At 46.8% G+C, this 18,397-nt stretch overlaps 1 protein-coding gene across 23 annotated transcripts in view; it reads left to right on the top strand.

Moving 5' to 3' along the window:
- PPIP5K1 (diphosphoinositol pentakisphosphate kinase 1) overlaps nt 1-18,397 on the top strand; it is a 43,515-nt gene that overhangs the window by 16,929 nt on the left and 8,189 nt on the right. For 5 of the 23 annotated variants that reach the window (XM_071753991.1, XM_071753987.1, XM_071753983.1 and 2 more), the window contains exons 20-30: nt 574-797; nt 1,656-1,783; nt 2,273-2,387; nt 3,530-3,637; nt 5,523-5,639; nt 5,853-6,017; nt 7,110-7,200; nt 11,864-11,986; nt 14,939-15,001; nt 17,014-17,088; nt 17,428-17,607. In XM_071753991.1, the coding sequence (XP_071610092.1) occupies nt 574-797; nt 1,656-1,783; nt 2,273-2,387; nt 3,530-3,637; nt 5,523-5,639; nt 5,853-6,017; nt 7,110-7,200; nt 11,864-11,986; nt 14,939-15,001; nt 17,014-17,088; nt 17,428-17,607 (1,389 nt within the window). The remainder of the gene's footprint in view (nt 1-573; nt 798-1,655; nt 1,784-2,272; nt 2,388-3,529; nt 3,638-5,522; nt 5,640-5,852; nt 6,018-7,109; nt 7,201-11,863; nt 11,987-14,938; nt 15,002-17,013; nt 17,089-17,427; nt 17,608-18,397) is intronic. The other 18 variants (XM_071753997.1, XM_071753998.1, XM_071754008.1 and 15 more) reach the window with 14 other exon arrangements.

Raw genomic sequence — 18,397 nt, 5'->3', positions numbered from 1 at the left:
TTCATTTACTGTTATATCTTCAGAGCTCCCAAACACCACTGTGGTTTATGTTTGTGTCTGTAGCAAAGGAATTTTAAAGTTAAATGCTGTATCTGCTATTGGTGTAGAAGGCTCCACTTTCAACTACTGTTAGAGAGATGTAGTGTAAAGGTAATGGTATGTGCAGCTTGAGTTTGGAGTGTCAACAGCAGTGGTATAGCCTGATTTTTTCAAGCATTTCTTGGAGGGGAGCTCGAGAATATAAACAGCAAGTTTTCCAGTCACAATTTGCTCCTCTCTAAAAAATATCCTAAGGGTGCTGCAGAAGTTTTAAAAAACTCTTCTGTGGGACATCTCACGTGATTTATGTCAGATATAAACCAACACAAGCAGTTTCTCATTTCTCAAATACTTCAAAACTAGCTTTTTGCTGCAGGTCAAAACTCTCTGTAACAGGTCCAATGACATTTCCAGTCTGGGGTTTCTATGGGTGACATAACAATCAGAGCCCTTCTCTGCAGGGAAAAGTCAGTCTACCTGAAGTCTACATAGAAGTAGTCGGGGTGTGACCATGGTTTGGTGTTCCCTGTTTAGACCTGCAGCTGTACCACAGTGAGACTTTAGAACTGATGCTGCAGCGCTGGAGTAAGCTGGAGCGAGATTTCCGCATGAAGAATGGACGTTACGACATCAGCAAGATCCCTGATATCTACGACTGCATCAAGTATGATGTGCAGCACAATTGTGCACTGAAACTGGAAGGCACAGCTGAGCTTTTCAAACTCTCCAAAGCCCTGGCAGATGTGATCATACCCCAGGTATGTGTGACGATGTCTGTGGTGTCAGTGTCTGACTCTCTCCCTCTCTGCCTTTTTTCAGTTCTCATGCACATTAACTCCCAAGGCAGCATATCACAGGTATTTCTCAGATATATCACTTAATGTTTGTGTAAGTCCAAAACTAGGTTGTGGGAGGTCTTGCTTCCTGGATGAGGATTCTGACTGTCAGGGTAGTGAAGAGCTGACCCAAGCTTTTCCATGCTCTTCATAGTGTGTTACAGCACAGCTTTGAGCTGAGTGCATGTGCTGTAGTGGCATACCATTCTTCACATTGTAGGGGAAAGAGAGATTTCTGTGTTAAAGCAAAGGCTTGTTCTATAGAGCAGGTTTGTTATTCATGTCAAACTAGAACTTGTTCAGTGTGCAAAGTTAGCTTGTGCAAAGTTAGCTTGCTTCTCAAAGTTCATACCCATGAACATGGGAGGGGGAAGGAGGGCCACATAGGCAGAAATGCTTTGTTTATATGGGATGAGCTTCTGCCAAGAAGACCCAATTGCACTTATGCTCACGTAGAGCAGGAGTGATTGTCTAAACGTTTTCAAGTGTTCCTGATGAGATGCAATTTGGCTATTTCCAGCATAGCACTTCAGATTTTGTCTTAGCAAATAGCCATCATGTCTAGACAGCCTGGGGTTCTTGAAGGAGTCTCTGTCCTTTGTTACCCTGTGCAGTTATGTAGGGGAAAAAGAAAGGAAGGTGCTGAGTGATGTTTCCCTTTCTGTCCTTGCCTAGCTGTGGTGATGCTTGTGGACAGGTCAAGTCCAGCCTCCTCTCATGTGAGGATGTGGCAAAGAACCAGGGCTCAGGGATATCTATTATGTTTTTTTTTTTCTGCAGGAATATGGCATCAATAAAGAGGAGAAACTGGAGATTGCTATTGGCTTTTGTCTTCCTCTTATTAAAAAGATCCAGTTGGACCTACAGAGAACCCATGAAGATGAGTCTGTCAACAAACTACATCCCTTGTAAGGATTGTGCTGCATGCTGCTGATAGTGGGGAGGGCAGCTTTGGTGCAGTGTGTGGGAGCCACACCATAAGAGTGCTGGTGTGGAAGGATGCACTGAAGGACACACAGAGAGGGAGGCACATTGATGCTTCTCGAACTGGAAGGAAAGTGGTAAAGCACAGTGAGACTGCTTGCTGAGTGGGAGCATGGTGCCACAGAAGCTTAAACCCACTGTAGTTGGATTGTGGTGCCTTCATCCCTGTCTCTGCAAGGGACAAGTGCTGGTGTGATGAGGCCACTTCTGCCCCAACATGTATCTGTTAGGGTGATACACAAAACTTGCTGCTTCTGTGCCCAGTGCTCTCACTGCTTGGTCTGTCCTGCTGCTCTTTGACAGTTCCCAGTGCAGGGTTACTTTATTCTGTTTAGTGTGCAGAAATGCTGTTGTATGATAGATGGACATTCGTTGTCAGGCTGTGAGTAACACTGAGCTGATTTTGGTTCAAGGTACTCAAGAGGAGTTCTGTCACCAGGTCGCCACGTTCGGACGCGGCTCTACTTCACCAGTGAGAGCCATGTGCACTCTCTGCTCAGTATTTTCCGCTATGGGGGGCTCCTGGATGTAAGTGTCCCAGCAATGCTCACAGAGTAAGCTCCCCTGTTTTTTCTCAGTGGCCCATCCCAAGGTGGACAGTGTGTGTAGGTTGCCTCTCTAGCCGGCTCCCCCAGCAGTGATGCGCACCAGCGGCCTCTGACCAGCCCTGTCTCTGCTGTGTTTGTGTGCTGAAGCTTCCCACCTCTCCGACATGTAGGAGGGTTGGTCCTCCTCAGTCCTGGCACTGCCTGCTGTGCTTGTACAGGGGCATGTTTTCTCCAAGAGCTGTCCTGCTGGTTTCTGTGTAGGCATACTGCTGTATGAGGCAGTGTGGGTGAGGGAATTTCTCTCTCCCTGCTTCCTTCAGCCCTTTAGTTCAAGAGCTTGGTCCCTGTTACTTAGTGACATTGTAATTCTAAGTCAAGAAAATAGGTTTGCTTACAGAGAAAGTGACCTGAGGTTGCAAATGCATAGGAGTGCTGTCCCTCTGCAGAGGGACAGATGGCATATTTTGAGGAGACTAACTCATCTGATCCCACCGTCACTTGCTCCTATACCCTGCTCCCTGAAGGAACTGGCATGCAGACCCTGAGAAAAGCTCTGCTTTAGGTTCTTCGAGAGGCTTTCTGAATTATTTTCCCATTTTTAAGCACGGTGTTCTGAAATGCCTTGAGCGTTTGGGTTTGCTTAGCAGGCATCTGTGGAAGCTCAGTGTGTCTGTAGGCAGTGATCGTGATACTACTTTAATCCCTGACTTGGGTGGCAGGGGATGCTGTGTTGAGCCCCTGTTTAGCACAAATTTTTCCCTCGTGCTTTTTTTGAGGTTTCTCTGAAAGACCCCATTCTGTAGGCTGCTGTTTAGGGATGAGGGTGTCTGGGGGCCTGCTGTGGGTGATGCTTTCCCTCCATCCCCAGGGCAGGGCGCTGGCAGCTGGCTGTGTCTGCAGGGGTGGTGTGGGTGGCTGCATTATCCCTCTGTGCTGCTGCTCCTCACTGTCAGCACCCTCATTGCAAGGTCATCTCTCTTCATGCAAGTTTAGCAAGGTGTTTTCTGTCCTGACAATGTTGTTATCTTATGGAGGGACAAACTCTCTCAGAGTCATTTCATTGAATGCTTCAAAGTGTCTGCTGTTGCTTATCCCATGCGACTGTTTGTGTGTATATATCAGGAAAACAAAGACCAGCAGTGGAAGAGAGCCATGGACTATTTGAGTGCTATCTCAGAGCTGAACTACATGACCCAGATTGTTATCATGCTCTACGAGGACAACAACAAGGTGAGGGATATAGCAGTAGGATAAAATCCTTCCTGCCATGATGTAGAGCACAGTCCCTGAGATGAGTTCCACTGGGAAGTTTGTAACCTGAGCTCTCTCCACTTGTGACTAGACAGACACATTAATACAACTGCTAGTTTTTGGTTTTAGGTGGAAGGCAGTAACCCAGTTAATGCTTGTTGCATAGAATCATAGAATCACAGAATCAGCCAGGTTGGAAAGGACCTCTGAGATCATCAAGTCCAACCCTTGATCCACTACCACTGTGGTTCCCAGACCATGGCACTGAGTGGCACATTCAGTGTCTTCTTAAAAACCTCCAGGGATGGAGAACCCACCACCTCCCTGGGCAGCCCATTCCAATGCCTGATCACCCCCTCTGTAAAGAATTTCTTCCTAATATCCAACCTAAACCTCCCCTGGCAGAGCTTAAGCCCATGGCCTCTTGTCCTACTGAGAGCTGCCTGGGAGAAGAACCCGATCCCCCCCCCGGCTCCAACCTCCTTTCAGGGAGTTGTTGAGAGTGATGAGGTCTCCCCTGAGACTCTTCTTCTCCAGACCAAACAGCCCCAGCTCTCTGAGCCCTTCCTCATAGGACTTATGCTTGAAGTCTGCATGTGAGCAGAATGCCACCCTGAGCAGTAATTCCAAGCTTAAGTAATAAATAATATCTATTTCAAGGCATTTCCTGACACAAAATAGTTTGCTGTTTCTTAATATTAATTGCAAATGAACAGTAGGAAAAAACCAACACAACAAAATACCCAAGCAAATTACGTTTGCCAGTTTTTTCCATAAATTTATAAGAATGATTCTGAAATTCCACATTTTTTTAAATATACTTGATATAGTTGGGGAAGTATGTACTGATCTCATCAGGAAGTAAAGAGAATAATTTAGAAACCAGCTGGGATGTGGAAGCTGGTGGTGATGACTGTAAGCATGTTTGGCACCAAACTGCATGTACTAAGCTCCAGTTCCTGTGACCCTGGTCCTGCACTACAGACTGTTGTGTGAGGGGAGCAGTCCCTTTCCTCTGTGTGCTATAGAGCCAGAATCTTGTACTCACAGAACTGATGAGGGGTTATAATAGTAGAAGTGAAATATTCCCTAGTGCTGTTTGTCAAAAAAGAAAATCTGAATAGAACTCTGGAGAGTGTTGTAAATCTGTCACCGAGTAGGGACTGTGAAACTTGTTTACATCATTAGTGCCACATACTGTAAAAGCTCTGGCTTCCTTTAAAAAAATATGAAAAATTAAAGTTAGAGACAGTTACTTAAATCTTGGAACAACCTTACTAAAGGTCCATGAGGGAACCAGTCTCTCCCAGCCCCCATATGTGCTGGTTTTGCAGCTGGAAGGGGTCAGGAAGGGGCTATGTGTAGTGACATGAGGCAACCAGGTGCCAATAATTGCCAGATAATGGGCTTGACCTCGTGTTAAGCCCACCTGTGCCTAATTAGGGCAGGCCCCTACTGCGCATGAGCAGTACTGTGCCCTAATTAGACACAGGTGGGCTTAACACGAGGTCAAGCCCACTACCTGGCAATTATTGGCACCTGGTTGCCTCATGTCACTACAGCTATGTTTAGATTTGTGTGGATGTATAAATCTATCCCAGTTCTGTTTTGGTCCTCTGGTGGCTGTTGTCACAAAATAGTAGCAGTTTGAATGCCTCAGCTTTATGCTAACAAGGGCTGTCCTTTCAGATGAGACAAACCAAGAGCCATTATGTTTGTGGTTTCTTGTTGCTTCCGCAAAGGATGCGCGTGGGACACGTGCTGCACCAGCATGGCCGGGTGGCCCAGGTCCAGACAATGGCCTCTGCTGTCAGTGGGACTGAATTTTACTTATTTACACATTCCCTGTGCTTCACATTCACAGGACCCATCTTCAGAAGAACGTTTCCATGTGGAGCTGCATTTCAGCCCTGGCGTGAAAGGTTGTGAGGAAGAGCGGAATGTGCCCACGGGGTTTGGCTTCCGTCCTGCCTCGGCTGAGGTGAGCTGGGGCTACGGAGGATGTAGCCAACGTGGGCCTAGCAGCCTCCTCCTGCTCCAGCGGCTCTGCTGCCCTCCTGTTCCCAGCAACCTGTGGGTTGGCCAGGATGGTCTTCGGGAATCCCAGTGTCCTCTTGAGCTGGGGCACCCAAGGCTGGTTTCACTGATTGCCCGGGCCACATGCCTGTAGGTGTCAATGTTTCCACATTTGCAGAATGAGGACAAGAAAGCAGACCGAGGCAGCCTGGAGGACCTCTCCAAAGAGAAGGGTGTGGATGAGCCAGACCGTGCACAGCCCAGGTCTCCACAGTCATCCGAGCCAGTCAGCATTCAGCGAAGATCACCGCTGATCAGGAACCGGAAAACAGGGTCCATGGAGGTAACAATGCTCTGGGCATTATATCAACTCTTGGTTGATATAATGAAGGTCTTTTGCTTGGTTTTGGTTTCTGGTGCTCCTTTTAATGTTCCAGAGTCTGAGTTGATTCTGAGAAAGGATCTGCAGAAGTTAGGGAGATACTTTGGAAGGCAGACCTCCCAGGCTCCCCCTCATTGAGTAAGGACAGGGGAAACACAGGTCAGAGAAACTCACGAGGAAAAGAAAGTAAGGAAAGGCTTGAGAAACACAAGAATTACTTGGATTACACACTGTGTAGAGGCATCAGTGTAACCAGCTACAAAGTGGCATGGGACCTGATCACCTAGCCATGGTGACAGCTTTGCCTTCCCTTAGACTCCAGCATCTCCTTCTCACAGTTCAGCTTCACATTTCTTGTTCCTGTTGCCCATCTAAGATCTCGGAGTTCCCTGCTTACTGGTGGGTTTATTACAGAGTGTTTAAACTGCCAGGTAGAATGGTCCTGTTCACTGATTTGCTAAAGTAACAAAATTAATTTTACTGTTCTTACTCTCTCTCTTGGGGACATTTTGTGTTGTAAGGCTTCACTGTCAGCAGGTAGCTGGTGCCTTCAAAGTGCTCTAGCAATTGCCCCCCTGTTTGGAGGGGTTTCACGGGCATTTTCGCTCTCTGTTTTCTAAATCAGTGAAAGCAGAGAGTTGGGGCATGAGATATTAGCTGGTTTCCATCTCTGTGTCACTCATGATGCAATCATTGCATGCAGCCTCTTTGTAACAGGCACAGAGTAAGTTAAAGGAGGTGTACCTTCCTGCTGCTAAAGAAGGAAGCCTGTGTCCCAGTGATTCCAGCAAGAGTCTTGGGAGGCAAGGAGCTCAGTACACAAGTCCCTTCACACTTTTGAAGTTTCCGCTGTTCCACAACCCAACACAAACGTGAAATTAAAATTAAGTGTGCACTGTTACATTTTTAACATGAGAGTCCCTTAATGCTTCTTGAAAATTGTGACTTTAAGGAGTAGGCATACTTTTCTTTATCTTTAATTGATGTATTAAGGCTTTTGAGACCAATGGGTAACTCAGAGCATGACACTGACTATACTGTCTGTCTTTGCAGGTGCTATCTGAATCTTCTTCCAAATCAGGAGGTTATCGCCTCTTCAGCACTTATTCCAGGCAGTCTTCTGAGATGAAGCAAAGTGGCTTAGGTACTGTACTTGACCTGTAACCAACCTGCTCACCTGTACCTCTGTGTTTCTTTGGGCATCTGTCTGTCCTCATTTACAGGCTTAAGTTCCTCGTATATCTCTACCTCTGTGTTTCGTCTTCTTTTAGCATTACTGTTTGGACCACTGCAGAGACTATCGTGCAGTATTTCCTTTTATGTATGATCTTCTTCTTCACCTTCTAGCAACAGAAGATGCACATTTCATCCTTTATAGTATGGGAACATCAGATCAAGCTGTGTACCTATGGGTTGGCCTTCTGGTTCCACATTGCTATAGTTTGTAACACAATTTCTGAACTTGGTAGAAGGAAATATGTTACATGAGAACTAGCATGCTTTCTGTTCTGCAAAACAGTAGCTTATGTGGAAAGGTGCTCTTTATGTAAGACTATCCTATTTCTACCTTTGTTTCATGAACATCTCTTGTATGGACCAAATCTGTTACCTGCAGCATTCTCTCTAATTGAGCTGGAATCCCTGGTTAGCCATTCTTTGCTTGGTAGCCAGCAGAGGAGGATATTTTCAGGCACTTGGTGTTCTCTGTGTGTGCTTGAGAGTACCATTCCCTGTCATCCTTACCTAAAATATGTCTTCATAGTTTAAATTATTCCTGAAATATTTCTCCTAAAGGAAGATCTATTTGGAAACTAAATGCTGTCTTTGCTGTCATGAGTTTCAAGATGGCTGTGAACCTAGATCATGAAGATGACTAATAAACACCATGAGGTGGAAATGCCCACATGTTAGGCCCACTTTCTTTTTCTTTAAAACCATTTTTGCATTATGACAGGTCTGTAGACTTGCAGCAGTTTTGACTCATCAGTTCTTCACTCTGTTGTGTGGACATCCTGCAGCCAAGAGACTTGTGAACAGTCTGATCATTCCTTTGTCACTTCTGAATGACCTGCTGTTTTGGAAGCTAATTCTTACCAAGTAAAGGAAATTTTCTCCAGAGTGGCCAGGAAGTGTCCCTGGAGTCTGACAGCTATGCTCCCATCCAGTGGAGAAATCTAAGATGGAATGGCTGATGCATATTAGTTTCATGAAGGCACAATAGCTTTGGCCATAGTGGGTTTTGAATGTGCTACTTTGTGTAGTGCATCTACTTCTGCCTTTCACAGACCACCTCCAGGAGTAAGTAAGCTGTCAGTCTGCCTTGCATAGGCTTGGAGAAACCTGGGGTTATTCTGTGAGTCCCTGTGAATCAATGTGAGAATTTTTGAGATGGCACACTCAGGGAAGTACATTTGCTTGGACAGTTACTGAGTACATCAAAGGCTACACACAAACTGTCTTTACTGTTTATATGTCTGAGCACCAGAAGATGTGTGCTCTGGATAGCAGCTATTACAGCTGTTTACTGCAGCCCTTCCCAGGTTTCTGAGGAATGTTTTTTTTGGCAATAGAAGTCTACTCTAGCCCTTGTACAGTACTACTTTTCCATGACAATGACATCTGAAATGTGATCCCAGCAGGTTTAACTTCAGGTTCTTGCCTGACTTGGAAGCCTGTGCTGGTCACTTTCCCAGCTGTGAAGCTCAGCAGAGATAAAACTTTGAGAAGGAATTGATAGACCTGATCTGTGGCAATAAAATCTCTAGCTAGATACTCAGTCCAGCCATCGTTCTTTTCTATATAGTCCTGCAGCTGTAGGCACAGAAGGGCTGAGCAGGAGAGACCCATGATGCAATACTAGCTTGCACAATCCCTGCTTATTAGGATGTCTGTTTCTGTGAATGTCTCTTAACCTGAGAACTCTTCAGAATAATGGTGCCTCTCTACCTGTGAAAGTCAAGCTCTTAAAGGAATCTTGCTGATTCCTTTCCTGCTTCTTTTGTAGAAATCTATTTTCTTCCCCTTCAGGATCTGAAATGTGCTCTCTCTGAGAGAAACGGTACAGAACTCACAGCAGCCTGAACTTTGGCTTTAGGACTTGTCTCAGCAGCTGTGCTATGAGGGGGTTCATTCAGGTACTACCTGCTGGTTCCAAGCTTTTCTTAAGCTGAACCTATCTCTTTTTGCCTGGCCTTGTAATGGCTGTCTGTCTTTTTCTCTGGTTCTTCAGGCACAATCTCAGGTGTTTAGCTCTGCTGCAATGGGGAGCAGGGCAGAGCTCCTCTAATAACCCTGCTGCCATACCTGCTTGAATTGTGTCTTACTGTACTTTAAAAAGTGCCTTGACATGCTTGTTTGGAAAAGGAGTGGGCTGCAGCTTGCTTTGTCTGTGTAAAGGGATGTTTTGTAGTATACCATCTTTCCCTGGGCAGGAGCAAGTGCATTATTGTGGATTATCTGCAATAGTGTTTATGCTTCTAGTCTGAGAAGCCTAGAGAAGCTTCAGTATCTTTCTTTGCTCACAAGAACACTTCAGAGTGGGGTAAAATCACTCCTTGCTCTTCAAGCAATACAGGTGCTGTATTTGTGGTGGCTGTGAAGCTTTGTGCTGAGGCTCCCATAGGGAAATAAGGGATGTCCATTTTTTAAACAAACAAAATATTGAATGTACATCTGCAAATTATATACACAAAAAAGATCCAGCACATACAATAGTTTCTAGCAAATGTTGCTACATCTTAAATCCAAATGTCTAGTTTACCATTATGTTCTTTAGGGTGCATGTATATGTGTGGTTACTTTGGCTGCAGTGGTCTCCTAGAGTTAACTGTAGACAATTGCTGTTGTCCACAAAGTCACTTTTGTAAATTCTCTTCTAGCTTAAGGGTGCTAACAAAATGCCTCTGTCTCCTGTAGGATGACAGAAACACTGGGCTTAATGAGTAGTGGCATGAGGTTGCCCAAGATAGAAAGTCATAAAAACGTTCTGTGCCATTTTTATCTGCCTGTAAATGAGTCTGTTTGGTTTGTTTGTTTGTTTACTTGTTTGTTTGTTTTTAAGCCATGGAAGAACAATTAGGAGCTTCAGTCTGGCTGCTGCTTGACAAAATTTGGCTTGCATTCTGCCAGATTCCAGTTCATGCCAAGTCAGCACTGAGCTTCAGTTTGAGGCACAAGGAGGAAAATTTTTAAGACTTGTGTATCAGTGACTCTGCGGGAAAGAGTCCTTTGCCTGTTTGTCCAAGGACCCATATGTGCTGGCCTATCCTGTGGAAGGCCACCAGCAGTGTCACAGTGGTGGAGTTGCTTAAGTTCAGTGCACATGAGAACCCTTTTTGTCATCCCCTGCTGCAGACACTACCACCTTAGACTGAGCTTACCTGTGAATAGCTCAAAACTCAGAATCTGTGTGTTTTGTCCAAAGAAGCTCTGGCTAAAAAGGAGCCTTGCAGAGTAAGAGCTGAGGTCCTGAAGAGCATGGAGCAGACATGGGGCAACAAGTGTGTCCTTACTCCAAAAAAGGCCAACAGCACACTTGGCTGGCTTAGCAGGATTACAGCTGTCCTTCCCCTCTGCACCCTGCAGGTTTGAGGTGCTGCTGTCCTGCCTGGGGCTCTCCAGGGCAGGGATGGTGTGGATGGGGGTGTCAGCATGTGTTGGGGCAGTGGAGGTGGATGGGGACTAAAGCACATGGCCTGCGAGGAGATGCTGAGCGAGCGGGGCTGGTTCAGATCAAACACTGTGGGGGGAACACCTCTCGTTTAGGTGGTTGAGCAGCATTAAGGTCTCTGCTCCCCACAGTGTTTGATCTGAACCAGCAAATAAGGTAGAACAAGATCAGCCCGCTTGTTTCTGGAAGCCTTTTATATGTGGGAGTAACGTTGTTTTAGCAGTTGGTATTCTCAGCACAGAAAGCTGCATCAGGGCGGTTTAGCAGAGAATTTGTAGCCAGTCAGTAGCTTCATCTGGCCCATAAAAAGGTTTTGTCTCACGATTGTGCTCCTCAGTCAAAAGAAACCTGTTTCAAATGCCCCATGTTACCTAAATATCACATAAAATCAATTAACTTCTCAGAACCTGCTGCCTTGGAGAAACAAATACCAGCATTTGCCAAGGTCACCAGTATCAGGTTGCCCTCCTTTGCATGAGACCCTCTTGCATGCCATATTCCTCACTATAGGGTAAGTGAGGCTTGTGCTGTGGGTGCATCTGGTGCTTTGCAAGGGTGGTTCATGGAACAGTTGGATCTGCTCTGTAGTTGCAAGATAGGACCAAGTGGATCTGGGCAGCAGCTTGTGAAAGGAAGCTCTGTGGTCTCGTTGCTTTCCTTACCGATTGACGGAGTGATGAATCCCTGTTGGATTATTGGGCAGTCCTGTCTTCCTGGTGTCCTACAGAGAAAGGAGCTTTCCAAGGAGAAAGAGCAGAGGAGCAGAGAAATTAAACCTTGTGACATGAATATCATCATGTCATCAAGCATCATGGCTTTCCTGACATGACTGTGTATATTTGCTGACTGAAGGGTGTCAGGGTGCTTCTCCTAGGTCAGGGCAATAAAATCAAATGAAAGTAATCCCCTGGCTGGAGTTAGGAACTTTTCTGGTGTTGAGTGTTAGGCTGCCTGTTGTGCATTTGGCACTACTGTATTTATGATGGGGAATACTGCCTCCCCCATGCTATCTGGCGTATTTTTTCCCCTGAGATTGCCTGTGGAGTGGCCAGCTCATTCTTTATTCTTTGACTAACCCTGCTTTTCTGTGGTTGCATGCAGTAGAGATGTGATACTAACACCTTCCATGCCTTTCCAGGGTCACAATGCACCGGCCTGTTTAGCACCACTGTGCTGGGAGGCTCCTCCAGTGCCCCCAACCTCCAGGACTACGCACGCAGCCATGGCAAAAAGTTTGCTAGCAGCCTGACATACAAAGACGGTATGTGTGTTCCTGTGCAGCAGGGGTTATTTTTGGACTTTGGTGTCTCAGGATGCCACTGAGACAAAGACTGAGACCCCTAAGAGGAGTGAGAGTTGGATATGCACATTCGTCGCATCTGCAGCAGTGCATTTTGTCATATCCTGAGAAATTGTGATCTTTGCTAGGACAAGGCAGGAGCTAACGTTGCGCCAGGAGTTTTATGCTAACATATGGTGTTGCTGGGCTCTGATTTGGCTCTGACATTTTAATACTCCTTGCTGTTGTGGAGGTGGATTTATTGGTCTAGATATCATATAATAATGAACCCTAGAACTGGTGGATTATAAAGTGGGGAGATGATTAAGGCAGTAGTTTGTGGTCTTTGGGGAAAAGAGGTTAGCTCCCTTGGACTTTTGTCCAATTTTGAGGCAAAGAGAACGACCTAGCAAACTAGGGTGGAGAGATACCATCTCAGACTTACTGTAACCTCAACAGTGCCATTGTATTGAGACCATTCATATACCGGCTTTCTGTGCTTCTTTTCACCATGTAAGAGAAAATTGTGTTGCTTCTCACCTCTCCAGGTAGCTCACCAGCACACAACAAGCTGTGAGGGGTAGAGATGGGGGATGAACGGAGAGGAGCTCAAGCCCTGCTGTGCCAGGCTGAGCTGCTCGTAGGTCCCAGGACAAGCTCATGGTGTTTGCCACCAGACGAGGGTGTGAACACCAGGAGAGCCCCTGAAAAGGCCAGCCAGGGCTCTGGCTGTGTTTCTTCTACAGCTCTGCAGGATGGCTCCAAGGCAGCACTGGTCCTCAGGGAGAAGCATCATGGGCTGCTTGCTCCACCTCCACCTGGGAGCAATACAGTGCTGCAGGGTCCTGGTGCTGTGCTGCCTTTGGGGGCTGTGCCTGCAGCTGCTGCTCATGCCTGAGCCCTGCTGCATTAGACTTAATTAGTGAGGATGTCTCTGCCTGCCAAGATGCAATTGCACCCTCAGATACCTGAAAGGCAGGCTTATTTAACTAGTGTGTGACTAACACAGTCCAGAATTATTCAACCTGATGTTATCCTTCTTTTTTGATGTCTCCTAGTGTGCTGTGGCTCCCTGTGATCTCAGTAAGAGCAATTGTGAGGAATCAGTGGGGGGCTTGGGAAAACAAGTAGGAGGCAGGAAGGCATTTAGCTTCTGGGGAACATAGAATGTGAAATACACCCTTGATATGTGTGTTCCTGTTTAAACCAAACATTACTAGAGCTGAATACAGTAAGTGACAGGGCAGCTACCTCAGGCTCTGGGAGTACATTTTATCAAGGCCTTTTACTTGGTCATCAGGATAATAGAGTTTAAAAACCTTCAGATTCTGGAGCACATTTTTGCATGAACTCTGATTTTTTTTTTTTCATGGCTGTGATGCTTCGAGGTGTGGTGCATGTCTTATAGCACTTTAGCAAAGACTTGCTCGAGTGAAGTGAAAAGGGCCCTTATCTCTGCAGTCTTCTCTGCCTGGGGCTAGAAGAGGGCTAAGAAACATTTAAGTGGAAGGTTGTGTCCCAGCCTCAGGTTGAGAGAAGATCTGCTGGTGATGATGTTTTGAAGTTGGCTTATCTGAATGCAGGGATCCAGTAAGCTTTGTGGCAGTACCATTTAAATTAAAAATGATGCACTGTAAAGGCATGAGTGAGGCACGGGGTGGAGTGGAGGTGGCTACCAGCTGGCTGACTGCAGCTCCAGTACTTGGGCACTTCCACAGGATTGCATGTGTGGGGAAGATAGTCATGCTCTATTTGTTGAGTTTAAAGAAAGAAAAACTGTTTTTAGGGCTGTTATGCTGTCGAAGGAAATTGCATCATGTTTGAGAGTTGTTCTATATATATTATTTTTCTAGGTTGGTGGGTGTAGCTAATGCAGCATGGTGGAGGTGTGGAGCATAAATTGATATGTGTACCTGTTAACCCTGGCATGTAGGGACAGGCATACAGGCCCTGCTGACTGGATAGAACAAAACATGAAAAATAAATTTTAAAAAATTCTAATGTTTCCTAAAAGTTCCTACATAGTAGCAAGATACATGATTGGCTGGGGTCGCTCATCAAATCCTACAAACAGATGGTCTCAGCTAGGCCATTCATTCCCATGACAGCTGAGGAATTTCCAGGGTGGGAATAAACTGAAGTTTTCAGCCTTTTCCTTTTTTTTTTCTGAGCACATGGAGACTAATCCATGAGTTTTAAAGCTCATCTGTTTGCACCACATTAGATTCCTGGAGTCTGTCTGTTCACTCTCTTTATGATGTGTGATTTCTACAGGAGAACTTGGCCTGGGACACAGCCAGGAGAGGCAGTCCCAGCTGCCCCAGTCTGACAGGTGTCTGCCCAAACCTCATCTGTACTGAAATGCGTTGAGCATCAGAACTGCAGAGGCATGTCTTCAGGGTCTTCTGTTTGCTCCCTAATTAGTTAGTTGATTTAGCATTAAACTTATAAATAGCTCTCTTCAGCTTGCACTAAGAGGATGCTCTGAGCTGCATTGACCTGTGCCAGGGCTCTTTAGTTCTTCTCTAGAGTGGTTGTGGTTTTCCTTGGGCAGAGGTGAGTCCTGAGACCTCCCTCAGTGATTTTCCCCTTGCTTGGCTCGTGCCCCAGACTGAGCCTGGGTGCTCTCAGGGTGGCTGCTGGGGAGGAACCAGGTGCTGCCCATGGCTGAGGGGCTGTGGCTGAGGTCCCTGTGGTGCTGTGGAGACCCTGGCAGGGCAGCAGGAGAGGTGTGGGGATCTGGCAGTGTGTGAGGGAGACAGGAGGTTCTGTCATCCCCACAGGCAGGGAGTGCCAGGGGAGCTGTGGCAGAGCACGTCCTGTGGGGATTGAGAGGAAGGTGAGCCCGGTGGAAGGGTAGCTGCAAGCACATGATGGTTGGGGGATCCATAGAAGCAGGCTGTTAACTGAGATGATCTGTTTTTATTTCCTCAGAGCTCTTGTCTATGCCAGCCGTAAAACGATTTTCTGTGTCGTTTGCAAAGCATCCGACTAATGGTACGTTTGCTTCCTTGATTTGACGTTCCCTCACACTTCTAACCCCATGCTCACATTCAGTTTTCTCTGCACATATTCTCGCCTCAGCCTTCCTGTGTTTTTTTGTGTCTGTTTACCTGGTGTCCAAACACACTTCGCCTTCCCCCATTGTCTCCTTGTGACTAACTGGTTCATTCATCCTGTTACTGCTCAGTGGTTCCTCTGCTGTCCCCCAAGGCATTTGTGTCCCAGGTGATAAAAGCAAGAGCAGTGGCTCTGTAAATGGGCTCCTAAAGCAGCCTTTAATTTTACTGCTAACATTTAAGGCCTTCTTTCACACTCCCTTTTCAAGGGTTGGGAACCTGGGGGAAGAATACCATTGAATTTGGAGAGGGAGGACATCTACTCTGTGTTCTATAAAAGCATCAGCAGCTTAGGTCCTCAGTTTCTACAATGCAGGTTTGCAGGACCAAAATAAGGATAGCCTGAGGCTACCTGTTTGTCATCTGGAAGAGCACAGTCTAAGGTGGGAGAGAAGGAGGTGCTCACAGCATTTCCTCTGCAAGTGGTGTTCCTCTGCTCAGTTGTCTTAGGAGTGCTGGTAACTTTATGGCTTCCTATCTACAAACCTGTCTGCTAGGGTGGTCCCTGGGTGGTTGCTCCAAGCATGGTGTTGTTGTTGGGACTAGGCTCACCTTTCCTGCAGATGTTATCCTGCGAACTTTCACTCATCTTCTGTGGACAGTGCTGGCTTGGACCTGCCAGCTTCCTGGGGTAGGAGGGTATTGGCTCCATGTCACCCAGGTGATGTCATCTGTCATGCTGGTAGCTATGAAGAGGCTTGGTATAGAAGGGCACCTGGCAGTGTTTCTGTTGACTCACCCTCTGCTTTGTACGGCTTCTAACCGAACACCTGAACTGTGGGTCTTTTGAGGTTGAAGCTCTCTGCTAGCAGATGCCTTGAACTAGTGTTTATTACCCAAGCCTTACACAGAAACCTTTGAAAAGGTTTGTTTCACAGCACCACTCCTGCCTCATGGCTCCTGCTGTTGAGACAAGTTATAACCAAAGCAGGTAACTGAAAGAAACCAGGTTAAGTATTTCTGTCTTATGTGATATAGGCTGCTTTTGCAATCTTGTTGCTTTGGTAAATGTGAAGAAATTCTGCTCTGCACAATCTACGAAGATGACAGGAGTCCAGAAGACTGGTATGAAGACCAAAGTTTTGGGAAAGATGGAAGGGGCAGCTAAATGTGGCTTTAGTGTTTCCAGTATCTGAAAGGAGCCTATTTTCTGTGTTTGCTCAGTTTGTTTTTTCCCAGAGTGGCCAGCCGCTCAATTTGTTTGTATGTCTGGATACCATCTGAACTCGTGTTGTGTATGTCAGTAGGATGTGTTGTTCTCTTTTGCCAGCAAAGCTTGCATCAAGTATCAATCTTTCCTAAGCCCCACTATAAAGCAACTGCATCCGATGAATAATTCTAATAGCAAAGTGCTCCTTAATCAGGAAAAGAAAGACAAAGTTCCAGGAGGTGTGAGCTTGAAGTTAGGCATATTTGGTCTAGTCTTGGCACTGGTTTTAGCAGGAAGGCTGTTCAGCCACGTGAACCACTTGATTGAGGATGCAAAACCTATTCACAGCTTTGAATTTGGTTTTGTTTCTGAAGAGCTGACTCTGTGTGGTGAAATAATATGGATGGATCAAAGCAGTGGCCAAGCACAGCCTCAGGCCAGATCCTTTATGCCTTGGTCTCATTTGAGTCTTGGGAGTGCAACATGAGTCCTGAGGCTGTATATGTGGAGGGGAAGACATGCCTGCATGTTAGTGTCATGTCTGACATGCAAGGAGACTACAGAAGATTGCACAGGGCTGTTCTGAGAGTCTAGAGAGGGGAGATAAGCACTTCTGTGCCTCCCCTGTTCTTCCACACTCCAGGCACTATGCTCTTGGGCAGACTGTGCTGTCCCCCATCGTCCCTTTCACAGCTGCTGCTCTTTTGACACCGGGTCCTTTGCTGTCTTCATGTGCTGAGGTGCCTGGCTGCTTTTGGATGCAGGACTGGAACACTCTGTTGGCAGTCTGGATTTCTTGTCTGAGCTGCAGGAGGGTGAGTGTGGGCCTGACCTTCTCATCTAGCCACACCTGAACTGTATTGGACTTGAAATGTGTCCTAAAATTCCTTTGCTCGTTAGGCCATTGCTTACAAAGGTGAAGCTGCACTTGGCCAAGGCTGGGCCGGGTGGACACTGCCCCAGGCTGGCTGGGTCTGTAGATCTAAGGGTGTTCCTGCCCTGCTGGCTGCGGGGTGGGGGTGGGCTTCAGGGTGTGCTGTGGGTGTCTCCCACGCAGCAGCCCTGGTGCTGGCAGCACCATCCCCACATCTCCACAGCTTCTCTGTCCCCAGCTCTCCTGCCCCTCTCCTCTTACTCTGGCCCCTTTCCTCCAGATGTGTTTGAGCACCACCACGTTGCCCAGTTGCTGCGCTGTTTTTCCTCTGACTGTGCCACCAGCCGGAACATCTCTCTGGATGCCACTCTAGCCCATCACCTCCAGCAGTGCTCCTACCACCTGCGCCTCTTCAGGAGCTGGCTGATCTCAGGGCAGGAGGACTTGGAGTGTCTTTACGGTACTGCACGCTGCAGCTGCCTTGGTCCTGTGCTCTTGTAGCTGAGCAGGGACCACTGTCTGCTTGAGAATGCAAAGTATGCTTTGCTTCTAAAAAGGAAAGCATTTCCCTCTCTGCACCCTTTAGGTCTCTGGGCCACTGCTCCAGCGAGCTGTGTGGGCTGTTGCTCCCAGCAGTGTTGGAGCCTTAGGCAGTTGCCTTTCCACATGGGGCCGGCGCTCTTTGTGTGCCTCTAACTATGCTCTTTCCATCTTTGGCAATTGTTCCTTGACACCTTCCTATAGGCAGGGTAAGCCTTTAAGCTTCCTTCAAGTCAGATGCTGAGCTCCTACCAGGGCAATGCCCTGGTGACATGATGCACGTCTCAGTGAGGTGCCCTGAGGTGTCACACTTTAATAGAGGAACCACAGTGAATAAATAGTAATAATATAGGAAGACAGAAGATTAAGGAGATGCAGCAACTGCCACATGCAGAGTGAGCTTGCCGTGAAACTTTGGCAAAGTGAGTGCTTGTGGAAGTGTGCTGTTCTTAGAGAGACCGAGTCAAGACAGGATAGAAGCTGAGCTTCTGTGTGGCTGCATTGCATGGCCTTTGTGCTGCCTGGTAGGGCCTGTGCAGTGAGTCATGTCTGGTAAGAAGAGGCAGGCAATTTCAGTATTGAATCTAGATGTTATAAATTACAGCTTGCTGCTCTTTCTCTGTCCACCTCTGGCACAGATGGGAAGTCTGATGCATTGGGGTCTTGGTGCTGCCAAGACCAGTGGAAAGAAATGTTCCTCCCTGCGTGGG

The sequence above is a fragment of the Heliangelus exortis genome, chromosome 11, assembly GCF_036169615.1.
Source record: "Heliangelus exortis chromosome 11, bHelExo1.hap1, whole genome shotgun sequence".
NCBI classification, from domain to species: Eukaryota; Metazoa; Chordata; class Aves; order Apodiformes; family Trochilidae; genus Heliangelus; species Heliangelus exortis.
This window is presented reverse-complemented; position numbering and strand designations above follow the sequence as displayed.